Source organism: Diceros bicornis, chromosome 10 (assembly GCF_020826845.1).
Source record: "Diceros bicornis minor isolate mBicDic1 chromosome 10, mDicBic1.mat.cur, whole genome shotgun sequence".
Classification (NCBI taxonomy): domain Eukaryota; kingdom Metazoa; phylum Chordata; class Mammalia; order Perissodactyla; family Rhinocerotidae; genus Diceros; species Diceros bicornis.
The window spans coordinates 52,236,060-52,256,998 of record NC_080749.1 but is presented as its reverse complement, the minus strand read 5'-3'; the positions used below and the strand labels follow the sequence as shown (position 1 = coordinate 52,256,998).

Here is a 20,939-nt window from a genome sequence, read left to right as displayed (position 1 = left end):
CAAAACATGAATTTTGATGGAATTCTGACTGGAAAAAAATCCAGTTATAAAAGCCATTTTAAAGACAAATTGGGAAATCTCAATTTGAATATAATATTATATTTTATCACAAAATTATTGTTAATTTTTCTTAGATGTGATAAGGGTATGATGTTATATTGAAGAATGAACTTATTCTTAGGAGACGCATGGTTGAGTATTTGGCAGTGAAGTTTTACGATGTCTGCAACTTACTTTCAAAGGTTTCTGCCAAAAATATATATCTAGGTTATATGTATGCCTCATCTACGAAAAGAGTGAGATAAAGCAAATGTAGCACAATGTTAAGAAGTGGTGAATCTAGGTAAAGTGTATTCATTGTTATACTCTTTCAACTTTTCTACAGGTTTGAAATTTTCAAAATAAAAAGTTGTGAAAATTAAAAAGGGATGCATTCTGAAAACAAAAGATCTTATGCATAGCAGCACAAGACACGAAAATAAGCAATTTCATACTGTCTGAATACTTATACGAAAATGAATTCAAGGATTACCTTTATAATTAAATGTCAAAAAAGAAAGAGAAAAGAAATAAAATGAGCAACTCCAGACAGTTTGGTTATGGCAAACAGGGTCTCTCTCTGAATGCTCTATAATTCATGAATGATTTAGATATTCAGTCAAAAGTGTGTTTGGTCAAGTGAAATCGTTCCAACACTTGGAATCAATTTTTTTCCCCCTTCTTAAAAGCACCTTATAATATTAAGGAAGCTTCAAAATTCCCTACATATGCTTTATTCTAGGAGAAAAACATAATAAATATGTCTGATTTCCTTATATGATTCCATGGGATAAATTAGCATATGGGTTAAATTATCTAAGAAGGCAAGCATATTAGCATTTTCATTGTGCTAAAATTCTAATTGAGGCTTCTAGCTATGATGGAGTTAACAGAGACCAGATTTACTCTCCCCTCCTTAAAAAAACACAAAACTGGACAAAATAAGTGAAACAACAGTTTTCAGACACTGGACAACAGACATTACAAGACAATGATCTCTGAGAAAAGGGAAACAAGATGGGTCCTATGATTGCCTTATTTTACTGCTTTTAGGCTGTTTCTAGGTGCCAGCACGGGCAGGGAGAATACAAACAAGATGAGAGATCTCTCTGAGTTGAAATAACACAGTTTGGAGTTCAGAGAGGCCAAGGGCTCTATAATTTTCAAAAGAGGATGAGCTTCACAAAGAGAGAGAACTCCAGTAATCTGCTGAGGTGTCTCTTTGAGTCTTTGGCTGGTACTGATCTGCATGTAAGTATGAAGAAACTATCAGAGGATAGAGAAAGAATCACTAGAATGAGCAGGGAGAACAATCACTGGACCTCACACAGGGCTGAGAAGAGCTCATGTTCTCTCCAGCCAGAGCGGAAGATCCTCCTAATACACAGAGCATTGGGAAGAGTCCTCATACGGGTATTGCCTTAGAAGTGTCCCTATACTATGAAGGTTGCTCTGCACTCGCCCAACAAAGCTTAAAATGAAGACTCAAAAAGAGAAACCTGCTTCCAAGTTACTCAACTGTGTCTCAGATCAAAGTCCAACAACATTTTTTTTTAAAAAAAACCAAAAGTTTGTACCCAAGAACATAAAATTTACGATGCCTAGGATTCAGTAAAAAATTACCAGGCATGCAAAGATGCAGGAAAATATGATCCATAAGCAGGAAAAAACTTAATCAATAAAAACTGACCTAGAATTGACAAAGATGATAGCATACCACACAAGCATGTTAAAATAGCTATTATAAATATAAGCCATATTCTCAAAACTAGACAAAAATATGAAAATGATGAGGAGAGAAATGATATAAAAATATTTAAATAAAACTTCTAGACATGATAAATAAAATATCTGAAATGAATATATATATATAGAGAGAGAGAGAAAGGGGGGGAGAGAAGATGGGATTAACAGCATATTATAATAGCAAAGAAAAGATCATGAACTTGACAACATAGCAATAGAAATTTCCAAAATGAAATATCTAGAGAAATAGAAAAAAAGAACATCAGTGATCTTTGTGACAATATTGGGTGGTCTAACATACATGTAATTGTAGCCTAGATAAAAAGAGAGAGGGCAGAGGTCAGAAAATATATTTGAAGACTTAATAATTGAACATTTTTCCAAACCTGGTGAAAACTATAAACTCATAGATCCAAGAATCTCAATGAACAGAAGAAATATGAAGAAAACCACATCATGGCACATCATAATCAAATCACCAAAAATAGAAATACAGATGAAAAATGTTTAAAAGACAAAAAGACAGGGGGCTGGCCTGGTGGCGCAAGTGGTTAAGTGCGCGTGCTCCACTGCGGTGGCCCGGGGTTCACTGGTTTGGATTCTGGGAGCGCATCGATGCACCGCTTGTTAAGCCATGCTGTGGCGGCGTTCCATATAAAGTGGAGGAAGATGGGCACGGATGGTAGCTCAGGGCCAGTCTTCCTCAGCAAAAAAGAGGAGGATTGGCATTGGATGTTACCCTAGGGCTGGTCCTCCTCACACACACACACACACACACACACACACACACACATAAATAAATAAATAAATAAATAAATAAATGACAAAAAGACATATACAGATGAATAAAGATAAGAATAACAGCAGACATCTTGTCTGAAACTATGCAAACTATTAGACAATGGAGCAACCTTTCAAAGCACAGAAGAAAACCTGGCAACCTAGAATTCTCCAGGAATAATATCCTTTAAAAATGAAGGTGAAATCAACACTTTTTCAGACGAACAAAAGCTCAGAGAATTCAACGCCAGCAGAACTGCACTATAAGAAATACTAAAGGAAGTCTTTCAGGTACAAGGAAAATAATATCAGGTAGAAATTTGGATCTACATAAAACTCTGAAGAACTCCAGAAATGTGTACCAAAAAAGATATTTTCCAATTTTTAAAAAATCTCTTTAAAAGATAATTGACCATTTAACACAAAAATAATAATGTATTGTGGGGCTTATATGTAGAATAAAATGTATGGTAACAACAGTACAAAGGAAGAGAAGAGGGAAATGAAAATGTACTGTTATGAAGTTCTTACGATATACATGAAGTTGTACAATATTAATTAAAGGTAGACTGTGAAACCACAAGGGAGGTAAAATTGTTTTGTCCTTCATAGAATTATCAGTAAATGTTTATGTACAATTTCTGCATGTGATGTTTCAATGCCTTTGCACAACCTGTTTCCTATGCCAGGAATGCCTTCTCCTGTTTACCAGATTTTTTTAATCTTCAAGGCTATATACGATTTAGTTTTTCAAATATTTTTAAGTTTCTTAAATTATAATATAATACAAGTAAAACTTACTTCTGCCATTAACTCTAATGGGGCATGAGTATCCTTATTAGGGTTACTGTCTTCATCATTATCTTCACCATTGGTATCATCTTTACCACCATCATCTGTTGATTTGGACAACTTATCATCAATATCTTGAAGGCAATATTCATTATTTTTTGCCTGCTCTGCAATGACTGCATCTTTGCCAACTCTACCTAAAACAGAATATACATCATTTAATCAATAAATATAGAAAATTTCAAAAACTAAAAATGGTTATTCCTAAATTATAACATAATAAGTGTACATGTTTACTACATGGCTTCCTGTTCTGGAGTTTATTTTTTTTCATGACTAAACAGCACTGCAATAAACTTCATCTGATTTCCATTTCTAAAAAAGGTAATAAAACTGCCAAGTGCAAGAAGAAAAAACCCAAACCAATAACACTGAGCTGATGTTAGTGTTAACTGTTTAGTGCATGAAATTTTAATAAATGGAAAACAGTTTTGTTTATAAAGAATATAATAATTTAAAGAAAAAAGAAATTACTGCTATTCTATCTCCAAAAATACACTTCCCAAATTGTTCTAATAGGAAGGTAAGTACTAAATAAAGAGCTTGGAGAGGACAAGTAAGACTGGAGAGGCTGAGAAGCAAATAAGACTTCTTAGGCAGATCATGTCAATCCTTGGATATCTGAGAATAAAGTTCTCTCTCCCTCAATACACACACACACGCACACAAATTAGGAAGAGATACACGTGAAGTATTCTACACATAACCAGAGATTACATAACGTTATTAATGATTTTTCTTCATGTCAAGCCACAGTACCTATCACCAAACATAGATGACTGTAAAATAAAAAATAAGCATTACCGACTACCCATTCAGTGCCCAGCACTATGCTGAGTCCCAGGAACACAAAAATGAACAGTCCTTGACCTCAGCGTACTCAGTCACACTCCAATGGCGAGTCAGAAACATAATGGATAATTATAAACCAGTATGAAAGAACAGTGATAAAGATGTGTACAAGGTAAATGGGAGAACAGAGGAGGGCCCCACGCTGGTCTGGAGAGTGTTCAGGAATTGTCCAATCTGAGTGGATCAGTTCTCCAAGGAGAGGGGATAGCATGAGCCAATGCAGAAACAAGAACGTGTGTGGAGCTACAAACAGTTTGATGCTGCTTAAGGGTCAAGGTTGAGGCTGAAATGGTGACAGACATGGCGGCGAGAGGGGTAGGTAGGGGCTAGCTGGAGAATGGAGAGTCTTGCAGGCCAGGAGCCTTGGAGTTAGGACTTTATCCTAAGAATGAAGGGGCTACTAGTGAGAGATTTTTAAGTAGGGAAATAAGTATGATAAATTCTGCATTTCTGAAGGAACACTTGGATAGCACGGTGGAAAGCGTATTTGAGGGGAGACAAGAAAAAAAAAAAAAAAAGAGCAAGGAGGTTAAAGGTCTCTTTAAAAAGTCCAAGGGAGAGAGATGATGAATGATAGGGCGCTGGTAAAATAGGGATGGAGAAGAGGGGACAGAGAAATATTTAAGAGGTAAAATCTCCATGGCACAATGTATTGGAATATTTTCCAAACTTCAGTAATTCTTATTCTATCTTCATCCATTTTGCCATATATGAGTATCATCTATACTATTTACTTAATATTTTTCTTTGAATCTACTTTTTAACTTATAAATTATCAGAACATAAATATTATCATCTATGAAACTGATGGATGTAGTAATAAAAGCAACATAATAATCATAACCAACATTATATGCCATTATTCTTCTGAACATTACACGTATTAACTCATTCAATTCTCTCAACATGCCAATGAGGTGTGTGCTATTTTTATCCCATTCATAGTTGAAACTGAGGGACTGAGAGATTAAATAACCCGCCCAACTTCACACCACTAATTAAGTGGTAAATCTGGGAGTCAGTTTGGCTCCAGAGCCCATATTCTTAACTATGTCTTATATTATTTTTTTCTAACACACATTAAAATATAGTACTACTAAAGTAATTAAAAAAAATGTTTACTACGTGTTTCCTAAAATTATCTCTTTGGGAAATACTATTGTGTGAGCTTGCCAACTCCTTTGGCTCTACAGATGTCTTTCACAGTTTCAAACTGAACTTGTGCTACACCATCCCTTTTCTTGTAAGATTGAGTGTCTGGGAAGTCCTGTGAGATGCCTTCTTTTATGGGAATGTGGCCATGAGTTACTCTAAATAACACAGAAACACTTGTGTTAGAAAGAAGGAAATGAGAAAATCCAAGAGAACTCAAGAGAAGACAATGTTAAGACAATGCAGACCAAAAAAGAAAAAAATTGACAAAACTCCTGACCCTAAAGCAAACTCCTGACTCTAAACAAAAAGTGCTACCCTGAAAAGGGATACCAAGTCCTTCCAAGAAAAGGATGGCGGGGCTATTCAGGCCATCTACCTGCTTCTGTTTCATTTACAGTCTCCATCGGCTCACAACCACCCTGATCTTCTAGTGTGTATCCAGCCTGTTCACTGACTCATTACACTGATATCATCAGGGAAGGTCACAACAGGGAATTAAAGACTTTGTGTGATGTCACAGGAACTGTCTCATTCAACTCACAAACACTTACTGAGCATCATGAGAGACGTTTCCTGATCCCTAGATCTAAGGTGGTCTTCTCTCAGGTGCCATTTATTTACTTCATAGCACCCATCACAACCTGTCATTGTCTTGCTTATTTGTGTTTGTTTTTGTTTATTATTTTTAATAGTTGGCTGTCTATCTCCCACTAGAATGTGAACTTTGTAAGGGCAAGGACCTTGCCTACTTGCCAACTATTATATCCACAGCTTCTAAACCAGTGCCTGGCATTCAATAAATCACTGTTGAATGAATGGAACTTGTTAATGCTTTCATAGGTATTTTAATTCATTCTAAAATTTAATACCCTACCATTATCATGTTATAAATAATAAATAACAATACCCATGGATCCCATACCTGACTGTATATCAGAATCATCCAGTACATGAATTTGAAAAGTTACTGATTCCTATAATCCACCCCAGACCTACAGAGTTGTCAACATCCCAGAGGTCATGGATAAGGAGGGCTAAATTAGAAGCTACAGTTACTCAAGACAAATGTTATTACCTGTGCTTTCTTTTAAGAAGGAAGATGACCATAGCTTAGACTGTAGATTTGTTTTTATATCTTTATTTTCAATACTCTTTGAAGATATTCTATTCTCGGTATTCTTTAAAGAGATTTTATTTTCAATATTTTTTGAAGAGACTTCCTTCCTAAATGGTAAAGTAGATAAAGAAAACATACTTCCTTAGGTTACAGCTCTGTTTAAGGCTTTAGATGGGTTCACACACATACACACATTTAATATAGGCACACAATATACCAACAATAAACTAAATAGCTAAATGCAGTATCTTCTTTGTGGAAAAGCATTAAAAATAATTTTTACTGATTAAAATTCTATTTCTATTTGGCATTTATCATTGTGTAAAGATTCTTAGAATCTTTCCATAGTTCTTTAACATAGATCATATAAGCAATCAGTTATATGAATGTCTTTGGCACATCATTGCGATATGATGGAATAAAACTATTTAAGGAATACTAGCCTTGAGTTTTTTTCTTTAAATTTGTAAATCAATTCTTACCATTGCTAAGACTTATGGAGAGAGTCCAACACTAATATTAACCCTTGGTCATAATATAAAGTAGCCTGCTTTTTCATTAAGTAGTTGAAATAAAAATATGTTAATTTTATCTTTTAGCCTTTAAGCCTGAAACTTCATATCAATAAATAACGCATTGAGACAGAGGATTCTTGTGTGGTGCACTCTGTTTGCAAAGACAGGCACACGTGCTGGTGGAAAGAAACCCAAGTTTGTCTTTTGTGGTCTTAAGATTCTTTTAATATGTCTCCTTTACCAAGTTTAAAAAATTCAACTTCTAGTTTGCATGGAAAGATATAAAAAGATGTAAAGTATTATTTTTTTCCCCACAGTTATGGTGACTCCCCACTGAAATGTGAATCCAGAACATTAGTTAAGTTAGTGGTCTTGTACAGTGATTTAGCAAATAGGCTGAACAACTTGTTATAGTCTTAATACTACGGGAATCTTCACTTCCCCAGTATACGATGCTAAAGCAAAATCCCTCTCTGGTAATGAAAAATGCAGAGCAAAGATAATTTACATTTGTTCTGCCTCTGCCCTCCTCCACTTTCTAAGAAAGAAAGCATCCAAGAAGAAATTCTACATATGAAAAGTTGAGAAGTCACTTAAGTATTCAATTTTTAGCATGGTGAGATTCCTATTATGCCAAAGGTCACCATAAGTGATTACTAGAATTTGTATGCTCTAATATCTAATCTAGATGAAAGGGCTTTACTGCCTTTTCTCCCCCAAGAATTACAGCATTTTGTTGAATCTAAGATATCATCTATTTATTATAAGACATACCACGATTTAAGAAAGAAAAAGCATTGCCAAGTTTAAGTGTAAGATGCCATCAATTGTAAGAGATGTTAAAATATGAAGAAAATATGTGTGCTTTAGAATCTATGAAATATGGTACTTTGAATATATATATTCACTAAGTTATATCCCTAAGGAGGGGAATTTATCTAGTATAGTTCTGGGTAGTTGAATAATTGGAAATACCTTTAATAATCTTAAGGACACAACATGCAGGAAGCCAACATACTCAACAGCCTGAAGATAAATGGGATATTACTATTTGGAAGCAGTGAACATGCCATAAAAATACATATAAGAATTGACCAAATCATCATTTTAACAGTAAAATATGAATTCCTCTTCTGCTCACTTTCTGTAGTCTTTCTCACACACACTTTCAAAGAATCAAAGGCCCAAAATCCAACCTCCTCTTCAACTATAATCTATTGACTGCCATCTGAGAAACTGATGTTATTTATGGTAATAATGCCTCTAACCAGGATACTCTAAAAGACCTGTTTTCTCTAATTTAAATACAATTTAAATTGTAATTACAATTTCCTGAAGTTACAACTGAGGAAAGATTCAAATTTTTACTTGATGTAATATCCTTTGGAAATGGAAGGTATTTAATTTAGTATTTACTAAGGTTAGAGAGTTAGTCAAGTTAGATATCCCACTGGAACATATTTATGCTAGAGGGTAGATAACCTAGGTTTCAGGATTGTTCCTTAGTGTGTTAAGAACATTGGGCATATTTATGAAATGTCCCCGAATTTCTATTGGAATAATTTTTTCAGGAAGTTTATATTTTAAACTTTGTTTTAAAATGATTTATGTTTGCCAAACATGGGCTTAAAAACAAAGTTAATTAAAACTTACTTTTCTGAGAACGTCTTAGCTACATTTAGAGAGACTTGTGCTGGTGAGGTATAAAGTTTTCTTGCTAACCTTGGTCTGCGTCCAAATGGGCATTTACTTAAAGTGTAAAAATAGAAATAAAAAATAACCTGTCATGAATTTTAGTAGAAAAGATAAAACATATGATTATGAAATAACCTATAAATAAAATGTTTCCAACCATGCTCTGGATGTGCTTCAGCCATTTTCCCCTCACATTTTTAAGTATGCTCGAAAGCTTGACCAAAACCCAACAGATCAAAGGTCCAATATCTAAAAAACTTTGCCCAGCATTAAAGATATCTTTTACTTTTACTGCTGAAAATAGTTTGTTAATTAAGTGCAATTTGTTGAGTAAACAAAATCTTTCACACATGAGATCCATGAGGAAAAAAGGAAATGATAAATGTGGGCTTTGTGTGCAGAGAAGTTTGAAACTCCTGGTTTATAAAGTCCACACACTTCTTGAGCCTCTGACTAGAAAGAATAATCAATCAAAAGATTAAAGCAGAGAACTGGCGGGGAAAGAAAACTTCTAGTTTTCCATAACCCAACCCGGATAGGACCTTCTGGCAAATTCCACTTGCCAGTCAGACTATGGAGCCAGTAGGAGGGTGGAGATTAGAATGGAAGCTACAATGGGAAAATTTACCAACTGTGCAGGTCAGTCACACTGTTCCACAAGCAAAAGGCCCCCATGATTTTCTATTTTCCCACTTGACCATTTTTTTCCAGGACTGGTCCTGTTTACCTTCAACTCTGGGTAAGGTACCTGAGGTGACAAAGCCACTCACCTGTGAAGCTTATTGGCTACACTACCCATTCCTCCTTCTCTCCCACTCCAAACAACCAAACTCAAACTCTTCTCTGCAAGTGAATTGAAGGGAACATGATCATTTTGCCCTCACAAAAAGCAGTTTGATAAGCAGATGCAAGTATTAATGAGATCAAGAGAACAAGTAATCACTTTGCTTTCTATTTTGGCCCAGGCTGCATTTAATTTATCCTTGGATTTAACTACCTCAGAATGTAGATTACCCCTTGCTCTAGTTCCCACACTGTTACCACAGTCTATGAACAGTGGGATTCATAGACACAATAGTAATTATCTTCATTAATGACCTACTAACTTCCCTTATTATTATTGAAAGTTATATCATATTTCCCTCAAAGACTACTAAAATTTTCTTAGATTTTTTTATTTCAATATGTTTTCAACCATGTAATAGGATATATATATTTACATATAGATTAATATACTTAACAAGGTATTTACTTTTTCTGGTTTCTATAACATTTAATCTGAAATAAACATTCTCTGTCATTGATCTGTTATACATTACTTTCTCTTTAATATAAAAATATGTATTTAATATATAATTTACAACAAAAACCAAGTTAGATTCTAATTTTAATTTTTAGCTTTGACAGTATAAAAATGAACATACATAATGTAGAATTTTTCCCAGCCAATAATATTCAGAATAAACCAAAATAATATCAATTTGAATAGAATCCCACTAGAATGGTGCCTACCAATCCGTCAATAATTGATCTCTATGTGTTTTATGATCAACTTTCAAAGTGTAACTTTTCATAGAATAAATAATAGAATATTTTTTTCTGGGGGAGGAGATGATCATATCAAGAAGGGCTTTAATGAATTATCAGAATCAATCCCTTGAACAAAGCGGGTACTTAATATTTAGCTACTAAATTAAAACCAGACTGATTCTTTTTAACACCAATCTCTTCAACTAGTTGGGTGATTATTTTCCTTATTTAGTAATAACGATTCATCTCAGTAAATAAAGAATTTGTTTAATTTTAAAGTATATATTAATTTAAAGAGATATTCTGAAAGAAATAAACAAGTATCAAAGGGAAACAGGAATGAGCAATGAAAATGATATAAATAAAATACAGAATACTTGGTGGTTAAGCATTTAGAAAGTAGAAGTGAATATTATCTATGCCTCTACATTTTTATCTAAATTCATTTTTCATTTTAAATGCCCTTTTATCTAGGACAATTGCTTTGACTGAAGCAAAAGCTAAAGTGCTAATCCATGTATTTCTGGCCTTTCAAATTTAATTGGGTGACAAATGATTGCATTATCTAGTTCTAATTGCTTAAAAGGCATATGATAGATCAGCTGCACAACCAGGGACATCTTACTCTGACATTGTTGCACTGGGTTCAATCGTCACTCTTTCTGAAAGAGAAGAAAAAAAAACTCAGTATTTTATCAATAGTGATGTTCCTAATAGAAATTCTTGATAGGCAAATATTTAGGCACTTTTTGAAAGAAAGACCATATAATAAAGGATTTAATTGCTAAGTCTTTCAACCACACTCAACCATTCCAGATATTTAAGATAAAATGGCTGTCAAACATATTCTTTTTAAGTAATAAATCATTTACCCTTTGGATCAAACACTAGCAATCTGCCATTCTGTCTATATTTTGGTGCCTAAAATAAAAGCAGAAATAAAAACTAGCATTATCATTATTATTTTAGTTTGAGGCATATGAAATAATTTATTCATAGCTTTTATATAAACATTTTTATTATCTAGGCTAAAATGTAATTTTATACTAAAGCCAATTATTCAAAAACTATATAAATTGACGGTAAAACAGAACTAAAGCATCCTAAAAAATAGTTTATGTGCTCTCACCTTTATAGCATCTGTCTTGTCTAGATAATTTCTGCAAAAAACAAAATATTTGCTTCATAAATCTTTAAACATTTGTATACATTTAGAATATAAATAAAACAGAATGCAGAACTCAATCTGTCAGTAGGGTATTAAGTATGTATTTTGTTTTTGTATTTAGTAGCATTATTTCCATCCTAACTGAAACAGCTCATTCTTCTGGATTATGAAACTGGGTTAAAAGAGTCTAGAGAAATTAACCCTTCCCCTTCTCCCCATTTCACCTTGGAGTTCATGTAATAAGAGCTATAGGAATGATTTTGCATGTTAGAAAATGATGTATTAAATAAGCCTCTAACTTTCTGTTAACTTTTTGGTTGTACATAACCTGGATTCTAGATCTAGATGCAAATACAATCAACAGCAGGTTAAGGACTCCCCTTTTCTACTGAGCTGACCCTAGAAATCACAGATTCAGCTTGGCTTATGTCTACAATACCACTTTTCTCCCCCACTTTAAAAAATGATATGTAAACCAAATTATTTGCCACATTCCAGTTCATTCGTGTTATGAAAAACACCTTCACAGAGTGCATATAAGCCAGAACAAGAAATTTTTCCATGATATTTCAAGATATAGTATTTTTAATAAAATATTATTTCAACAAATACATTTATAAATTAACCTTTGATTTTATCCAAAGACATCTTTTAAAATACAATTCTAACCTTATAAGTTCTCTTCTGTGTTTAGTAATACTTACAAATTATAATGTTTTCTCTGTGAATGTCTACCTTTCTTAAGTTACCCTATATAGACTGGTTTTCCTATAACTTAGCCCTTTATATATTTGGATAAATTTCATTGTAATTGTAAAGAGAAAAATCAACTCAAGGTTTTTTTTATGTATGAGAGAGCCTACACTTAAATTTTTCATAAGTAACAATTCACTTGCCCTCTCCTCCCCCAAAGACTGTTCCCACATCCCAAGCCAGACTTTTAAAACTAGTAGTAGTCACACATACCCAGGGATCTCTGGAATACAAAATTCAAGGCCAAAACCCTGGACAATAAAATACAAGCTTCATTATTTTGTATGAAGTTTTTCTCTTTTTAAGTCCATCTCCCTCACACTGATTTGCACTCCCAAATAAAGCAGTAGTACACAAACTTTTGCCTCAGGCCTTGTTTTCTGGGGAACCCTGACGAAACTAGACATTCCGTATGTTATTAATTTGATTATCCCTCTGAGAAGCTCACAGAGAGCTAAAGTCCATCAGAAAAGCAAGGTATCGGGCCAGCCCCATGGCTTAGCGGTTAAGTGCGCCACTCCGCTACTGGCGGCCTGGGTTTGGATCGCGGGCATGCACCGACGCACCGCTTCTCCAGCCATGCTGAGGCCGTGTCCCACATACAGCAACTAGAAGAATGTGCAACTATGACATACAACTATCTACTGGGGCTTTGGGGGGGGAGAAAAAAAAAGGAGGAGGATTGGCAATAGATGTTAGCTCAGAGCCAGTCTTCCTCAGCAAAAAGACGAGGATTAGCGTGGATGTTAGCTCAGGGCTGAGCTTCCTCACAAAAAAAAAAAAAAAAAGAAAGAAAAGCAAGGTATCTTTTTGGGAAAAACAGTTGTAGAAGATCAAACTCTAAGATAAATGAAAGATTTTTACCCCTGATTCTCTAGGGCAGTTGAGCTCAGAAGCTGAAACAACGCAATAATGAACCAACTAAGGCCTTAACAAAAGAAATCTAAGATGACCTCTCCTAAGAGGTACTTTCCCTCCACAGATTCCCACAATCCTGTGGGTACCCATATGTCTGGGTAGACATCCCCTGTATATTTAGAGCCCTCCTCTTCTTTCTAGCTCCAGGATCTTTACAGATTGCTACATTCCACCCTTTACCTGGATGAAACATCAATGCATGTAATTCTCCTCTCATTTTCACTTGGCAAAAGAAAAACCTAGGGTGGGCAGAGCCTGGCTCTTGATGGAACCCAGGCTCTGCTAGGACTGGCTTTATCATTACCTAGAAGGGTCCATTTAATCTCCTTTCATAAAATTGAATTCCTTGGAAGCTGTACAGAGTAATACTCAAGAGCTGGGGGGGCTCTTGAGTGAAAGAGACTGGATTCACATCCCAGTTCTGTCACTTCCCATTTGAGCTTGGCCAAATTAGTTAACTTCTTTAGGCCTCAGTTCCTCCATCTGTAAAACTGGGATCACAAGGGTACCAATTTCATTGGATCATTATAAAGATTAAATAGGATGATCTGGGTAAGGTGTTTAGCGCAATGCCTGGCACACAGGGGGGACACTGTAGAAACAACTTGATGTTTTATCTAAAGGAAAAACTGGGAAGATGTCTTATGGGTGCTGATTAAGATTGCTTAGGGGAACAAAAAGGAGGCTTTACTGTGACTGAGACAAGCAGACTCGCTCTGAAGACTTTTAATTAATTAACTAATTAAAAAAATACATAAGCCCCAAAGTAATGATACTTGCTTAGAAAGATCATTGACTCCAGGGAAAAAGCAGAGTAATTGAGAACACAGGTCAAGTTAAAGCGGTGCTTGATAAGCTGAGGAGAATGAGATATAGCCATTGTATAGGTAACAGATATTTTTCAAATAACTATCAATATGCAAAAACTATCTCTGAAAGGAAATTCTTTCAGAAAAGAAACTGATAATATTGGTTGACTCTGGGGAGGAAAAAACAGAGGGCTGCAGGACTAGGGTGGGAAGGAGTTTTTAACTTTATGTCCATTTGTACCTCTTGAACTTTGAACAATTGTATTATCTATTTAAAAATAAGCAAATACAATTTATTTATTTATTTTTGTTTTTGTGAAGAAGATTAGCCCTGAGCTAACATCCGATGCCAATCCTCCTCTTTTTGCTGAGGAAGATTGGCCCTGGGCTAACATCTGTGCCCATCTTCCTCTACTTTATATGGGACGCCACCACAGCACAGCTTGACAAGTGGTGCGTCAGTGCGCGCCCACCCGGGGTGCGAACCTGCGAACCGTCCGGCCACCGAAGCAGAGTGTGCAAACTTAACTGCTATGCCACCGGGCTGGCCCCACAAATACAATTTAAAACTTGAGTACCATTTGTATCTCTGTGTTTATCCATCTCTTACAGGCATGAGAGCAGTATGTTGGCTTTGTGCTGCTTCAATTTTCTTCTCTACCCATTGGTACTTATTCAAATTGGGGTCATGATATCCAGAAAGAATGGTATACAGGTGCACACCTTGTATATTCATTACTATTGATAATGGTTGACATTAATATCACAACATTCATTTAATCAGCCCTTTGAATCTCTACCAGGTGCACCCTCTGGCTTTTGGAACACGGGCAGACTCTCCTAGTGTCTTTCAACAGTCCCGGTGGTAATGGGAACAACACAATTATGATAGTTCCAAATTTTCAGGTAATAGTCAATGTCTATTTAAAACAAACATTTGATGGGCACCTACTATGCATCAGATATGTCTGTAATAAACTCTGGGGATTCAAGAAAAGCTCAGAATTTTATAGGGGAAACAAGCACTAACTTCCTATAAATATGGGACAGACCAAACTTCAAAGTACTGTACTAAATGCTTCCCTCTAAGGGGCTCCAATGTAATTTTCCATACTGCCCCAACAGGACCAATCAAATCTATTCTTTTGAGCCCATGAACTGGAGATACCCAAGGAGAGTCAGCAGGCAGTGGAGGCAGAATTGAAAAGACAGAGGAAGAGAGAGTGCAGTCAACAGAGCTGTCTCTGAACAATCTTCCAGTTCCAGAATCCAGTTCTGAAGCCTATTCTCTGGGTTTGCTATATTATCCCAGGTATTATAATTTCTACAAGTATTCCTAGAATAAGGTATTGTCTGCCTTCCTCTTTATGTAGATAACAGATCCAGCCCACCTAAACACAAGAGTAGCAATGTCCTAAGACAGACCAATCATAGTAATTCGTAAGATAACACAGTGACTAGACCAAAGGTTGAGCCTGTGATCCAAGTTAAGCTCATCATAACATTTCTCTGAGACTTTTCCAAGTGGAATTGTCACAAAGATAGGAGAATATGAGTGTAGAGCTCCCGGTAGCCATGGTTTTAGCCTTCAGGAAAAAAGTGGCCTGAAGAGTGAAGCAGAATATACAAAAGAATCAGGGATGAGAGATGAAGAGATGAGGGAAAGGTGGGGCTGGAGAGGGAGAGAGGGAGGTGGAGAGAGAGAGACAGACACAGATACATCCCTGATGATATTGAGTCACTGTTTCCAGCTCAACCTCTGCCTTTACCTGGGCCAAGAAGCTGGAGTTGTTTTTGTCATTTGAAACCAAAAGAGACCTTAACTAATATGGCTCCTATTCCTTGAAAACAAAAGAGGCTAACACATCTAAAAACATATAATAAGAGCTACAATACTAGAATTAACATAGCCCATGGGAGCACAGAGTGAGACGTCATTAATTCTACCCGCTATGGGAAGCAAGATTGAGTCAGGTTCACAATGAAAGTGGCATTTACTTAACTAAGTAGTCAGTCAATAGAAGGGGAAGAGTATTCTAGCGGTGTGTCAGAGAATGGCAATAGATGAAGTCGGATATATATGTGGGAGCAAATTTTACAAGTCTTTAATTGCTATATGCTAAGAATTTTGGGCTTTAACCAGTAGGCAATGGAAAGCAAACTAAGGCTTTGAAGAACAACCACATATGATTAGATCTATCTTAGAAAAGAAATTCTGTGGAGGGTAAACCTGAGAGAGAATGGGAGGTGGGGAGACCAGTTAAGAGGCTACTGCAATAGTCCAGATCAGTGGTTGGCAAACTACAGTCCACGGGCCAAATATGACTCACTGCCTACTTTTGTAAATGAAATTTCATTGGAACACCGACTTGCTTATTTCTTTGTCCATTGTCAATGGTAGCTTTCATGCTACAATGGCAGAGTTGAATAGTTTCCACAAAGACCATATGGCCTACGAAGCCTAAAATACTTATCTGGCCCTTGACAGAAAAAAGTTTCCCAAACCCTAGTCGAGGGAAAAACTGATGATGTACAAAGCAGGGAAGGTACACATGGAACAAAAAGAGAGGTGCAACTGAGAGTCACTGGACATAGAAGTGAAGGAGAGGAAAAGAATTTGATGGTTCTAGCTTGGATGACTAGGATGAGGATACCATCTGGGAGATAATGAGTTTGTTTTTGGAAATTCCGAGTGGGAGATGCCTATAGGTCATGTGAAATCAAATGTTGTTCTATTCTATTGAAAACAGAGTTAGAACTCAAGGGAAAAGATGATATATGGGACAGCGAGGGAAAAGTAGGAATGGATGGCACGGCCCATGCAGAATAAGACAAGGCCAAGGACAGAATCCTGCGAAATACCAACATTTAAGAAGCGGGTGGAGGGAAAAAAAAAATCAGTCCAGGAAATGCACACAAGCAATATTGTAGACACATAACTACAGAGTGAGGGAATGACTGTACAACCAAGACAGAAGTTTCTGGAGAGCAGAAACTGGTTCTTACTCATGAGTGTGGCTCCCACACCACTTTAAAGGCACTCAGATATTGACTGAATGAATAAAACCATTGGAATGATATAAAGTAACTTACCTGGTTTAGAATGATCTTATAAAAAGAAAGGCCCATAGAATTGGAAAGGATGATTCAGAGAAAAGAGTTGGGGAAAAGCAGATATAGATTTATTCTTATTAAGAAAAAAATACTGAAAGACTCACATAGAAAGATGGGTAGTATTAATCAGAAGACGAATGTTATCTGGTTAAATAAGCATATAAAATGTACATGACAAAATGATTTGTAAAGGCATAATTATGTAATTATATATGTTTGAAAATATTCTACGTATTATGTAAATAAAAATGTACTTTGGGGGTCGGGCATAGCAGGGTGGGGGTGCATCATGGGCTTATTTCTAAAAGAAAGGGCTTGGTTCTTGGCTTCTTAGCTATATGAGTCTGGACTCTTGGTGGCAAAAACCACACTCAAGTTAGCATAGGCAAAAAAAGAGAACTGTTGGCTCAAAGAATCCAAGAGTTGAATACCCAAACAGTGTGGAAGTCAGGACACAGTGGATACAGACAGCTGTGTTAAGGAGGTGAGTGGGACATCCCTGTTCCTTGTTTGTCTCAGCTTCTTCCACATGTGGGCCTCATTCTTCCCTCTCATTGAAGACAGATTTTCTACACTTAGGTGCAAAACATGGCTCCCAGTAATTCTTGAGTTTTACATGATATAATTCTAGGCTTTAAGGAAAAGTCGACTCCCTCTATAACCAAAAACCTCAGTCAACGGCCCAATTAGTTCAGCTGGTTTTTTGGGTTACAAAGAACAGATAAACTCATGCCACCTTAAAAAAAAATCTCTAGTGTCTAGTGCATAAATATTTGTTGAACGAGTGGAATGGGAAGGAAGGAAATAAGAAAGCAAAGGAAAAGAATGTATTAAACTAGAGCTTCGCTGCCCAATATGGTAGCCACCAGCCACATGTGGTATTGAGCACTTAAAATGTTATTAGTTCAATTTGAAATATGCACACTAGATTGTAAAGACTTAGTACCAAAAAAAGAATGTAAAACATCTCATATCTCCATTTCTTTAGGTAAGTGTTCACTAACCACCAGCCAATAGGGCCAAATAGGTTTTATTTGGATTCGATAGGCTTCAAAAAAATCTTTTATAAAATGATTTACCAACGTTTAAATTCAGATTTCACAAAATTCTCATTTTTGGTTTCTCTTGTAATATTGGAAGACGTATTTTTTTCTTCATCTCACTTGTGCAATTATTTTATCCTGTTGTACTATTTGTTTTTATAAGCTACCTTATATTCTAATAGGCAAAGAATGAATTAAGAAATAGACAGCTACATGCTCAGGCCCTGCAACTGTGGTGAGGAGAGAGGGAGCTGATTAAGCACCATCCTCCAACCTAGAGGAGCTTAGTGGGGAAACATAATAGGATGCAGGGGCAATATTTCCTTGCAAAGTCTCAAATGTATATAAAAATGGTTTCAATGATCATCTATCACCTACATTTATATTTTAAAACGACTACATATAAATTTTATATATTTCCTTTACAGCATAATATAGTGCTAAGAGCCCAGACTCGGAAGTCAGATTGCCTATTCAAATTCCAGCAAATTGCGTGACCTTGAGCAAGCTCCTTAACCTCTCCATGATTCATTTTCCTCGACTATAAAACGAAGATAAAAATACTGCCTACCTCATAGAGTTACTGTGAGAGTTAATATAAATAGCTAATAATAAATAATGGTAGCACCTATCTCCTACTACAATTATAATTACTACAACTCCTCCTCCTCCTATTACTATTATTATTACCGACAGCCTAGCAAGGACAGCGCTGAAGGGGAACTCTAAGGAAGCCAGTTTTAAGTGCACAATGGAGACTGGATGGGTCTTTTTCAGATTTATTTTTAAAAAGCAACTTCCAAGGGTCTTTTGGGGTAAGAACCGATACATCCAATTCACCTATATCCTCAGGGAAGCCAAATGATAAATTTATAATTACTCCATGTGTTAATTTAAACGCTACAGGGGCGCAGTGTAGTTTGAGTAGTCAAAAGACCACGACATCTTGCTTTTGAAAATCTCATGTCAACTTCCTCATCTCAAAGGAGGCCGAAGACTGGACCTTAGAAGGGATTCGTTGTTCAAGCTCCTCATTTTACAGAAAATGAAAACAAGGCCGGGGAGGTTAAATAATTTCCCAAATTCCAGCGAAATTTTTTATGGCCGAGAAGGTATATCTAGCGAGTAATGGTGTCTCAACTACAGCCAGTGAGTGCTTGCTCCTATTGGCCATTAAGCGGTTTCCAAAGAAAAGTAAAAGTTAAAGAGTAAGAGAAAGGTTTAAGGGGGGGGGGGGCGAGAACCGAGAGAAGTAGTGGGAAGCCCTGAGATGGAATGTGGCTATTTTCATTGGGTTTTTGGGGGGGGGGGGAGCGCGTGCGAATCCGCAGGTCAGAGAATGGTGGTGTGGACACGCTTGTCAGAACTGCCCAGTTATCACTCACACCCACGTAGACAGAAACATCCCTTCCTCAGTGCCCGACTACAGTCAGAAGAGGAAGGCAAGCGCGACCAGCCTCGCGGATCCTACCTTCGCGCGCGCCGCCTCGACGGCGGTGGGGCCCCAGAGCCCGAACCTGGAAAGGGCAGAGAGGTTTTTGGGTTCAGCCGCCGGGCCTAGCGGGGGTCCGAGGTGAGGGCTGGGTCGGGCTGCACGCGGGGATGGGGAGAAGCCGACCGGCCGTCACTGCGGCGCCTCTTACCCGCTGTGGCCCTCTCACGCCGACCCTCGGAAGGGCAGACACCGAAGGCCACCCCTGCTCGCAGTGCGCGCGGGGCTCGTAATGAGGAGCCACAGACGCCGCGTCGGCATGGAGACGAGACCAAGCGCAGCCCGAGCCTCGGGAGCAGCCGAGGGGAAACACTGAATGGACTGGGCGGGGGCGGGGCAAGCTCGGGAAGCCGCGGAGGGGCGAGGAAGGGGCTGGGTGCTCCCTGAGAGCAGAGGAGCGCGCGAGGCAGACGGAGCGCGGCGGGGCGGGGAGACCCCCCGGGGTACGCCTGAGAGGCGGGGCCGAGGGGGCGGAACAAGGCCGGGACGGGGCTGAGGGGGCGGGGTGGGGCCTGGCGAGCCTGGGACAAGACTGAGGGGCAGGGCGGGGGTGTGACGGGGGCGGAGCAAACTCGGGGAGTCACGAAAGGGGCGGGGCGAGAGACTCGGGACCCGGAGATCTCTGCGGTTCTGGAGGTCCATCCGGGCCGCGAATTGGGTGCATACACCTGGGGACGCACGTCCGCACGCGCACTGGTTACAGTGAGAAGGGCAGAAGGGAGCGGGCTTGGAATATCTTTGTCCATACCTGATCCTATTATTAGGGAGGAGAGGGAAAATGGCGGGGTGCCCTCGTTAACTTTAAACTTGTGGAGTAAAAGGAGAAGACTTGAATTGGGAGAGAGGGTTGTCCCTGGATGTGGATGAACAAATGTCCCCTGTGGGACTTGGTCCCCCAACCTGAGGTCGCCCCCAAAAGATTATGGTTTTCCTGGGGGTTTCTGGACGCCAGTTTCCCCAGAAGTCAGCTTCGCGTGATCAGAACCAGGGATTCTCCTCTCCTTACCAGCAGGGGCCAAGTCCCGGATGAAATTGACGTTGGCCAATGGGAGGTTTTACTGCTTAAATAACTGCTTTGGTCACAGAAGGGGGTGGGGGAACATTTCTATTAGAAAATTCTAATTGTTCTCAAGCTTGGCGTCTAGGAAGGAATTGGTTGTTTTTCTCCACTTGGGATGTAGGGAAATCACTAGGATCGATTTGTTGCTAGGCAACGTGTTTTGAAGGAAGCCCGTTAGTTGGAATCATATCTGGATTCGAATTTCACTAAAGTAGCCACATGATATGCAGTATAATCGGTATTTAACCTCTGGGGTTAGGTGCCCTTGAAAGATGGTTGTGAGCTTCAAATGATATAAAAT

The 20,939-nt window shown here is 37.8% G+C and overlaps 1 protein-coding gene across 4 annotated transcripts in view; it reads right to left on the bottom strand.

Annotated features, from left to right (window-relative positions):
* Positions 1 to 19,751, bottom strand: part of ERICH2 (glutamate rich 2) — a 31,501-nt gene extending 11,750 nt beyond the window's left edge. For 2 of the 4 annotated variants that reach the window (XM_058549226.1, XM_058549224.1), the window contains exons 1-7: positions 19,730 to 19,751; positions 19,558 to 19,603; positions 10,907 to 10,943; positions 9,522 to 9,594; positions 8,710 to 8,805; positions 6,500 to 6,648; positions 3,367 to 3,554 (exon numbers count right to left, since the gene is read on the bottom strand). In XM_058549226.1, coding sequence (XP_058405209.1) covers positions 3,367 to 3,554; positions 6,500 to 6,648; positions 8,710 to 8,805; positions 9,522 to 9,550 — 462 coding nt within the window. In that variant the 5' untranslated portion in view covers positions 9,551 to 9,594; positions 10,907 to 10,943; positions 19,558 to 19,603; positions 19,730 to 19,751. The remainder of the gene's footprint in view (positions 1 to 3,366; positions 3,555 to 6,499; positions 6,649 to 8,709; positions 8,806 to 9,521; positions 9,595 to 10,906; positions 10,944 to 19,557; positions 19,604 to 19,729) is intronic. The other 2 variants (XM_058549227.1, XM_058549225.1) reach the window with 2 other exon arrangements.
* Between the last annotated feature and the right edge of the window lie 1,188 nt (positions 19,752 to 20,939).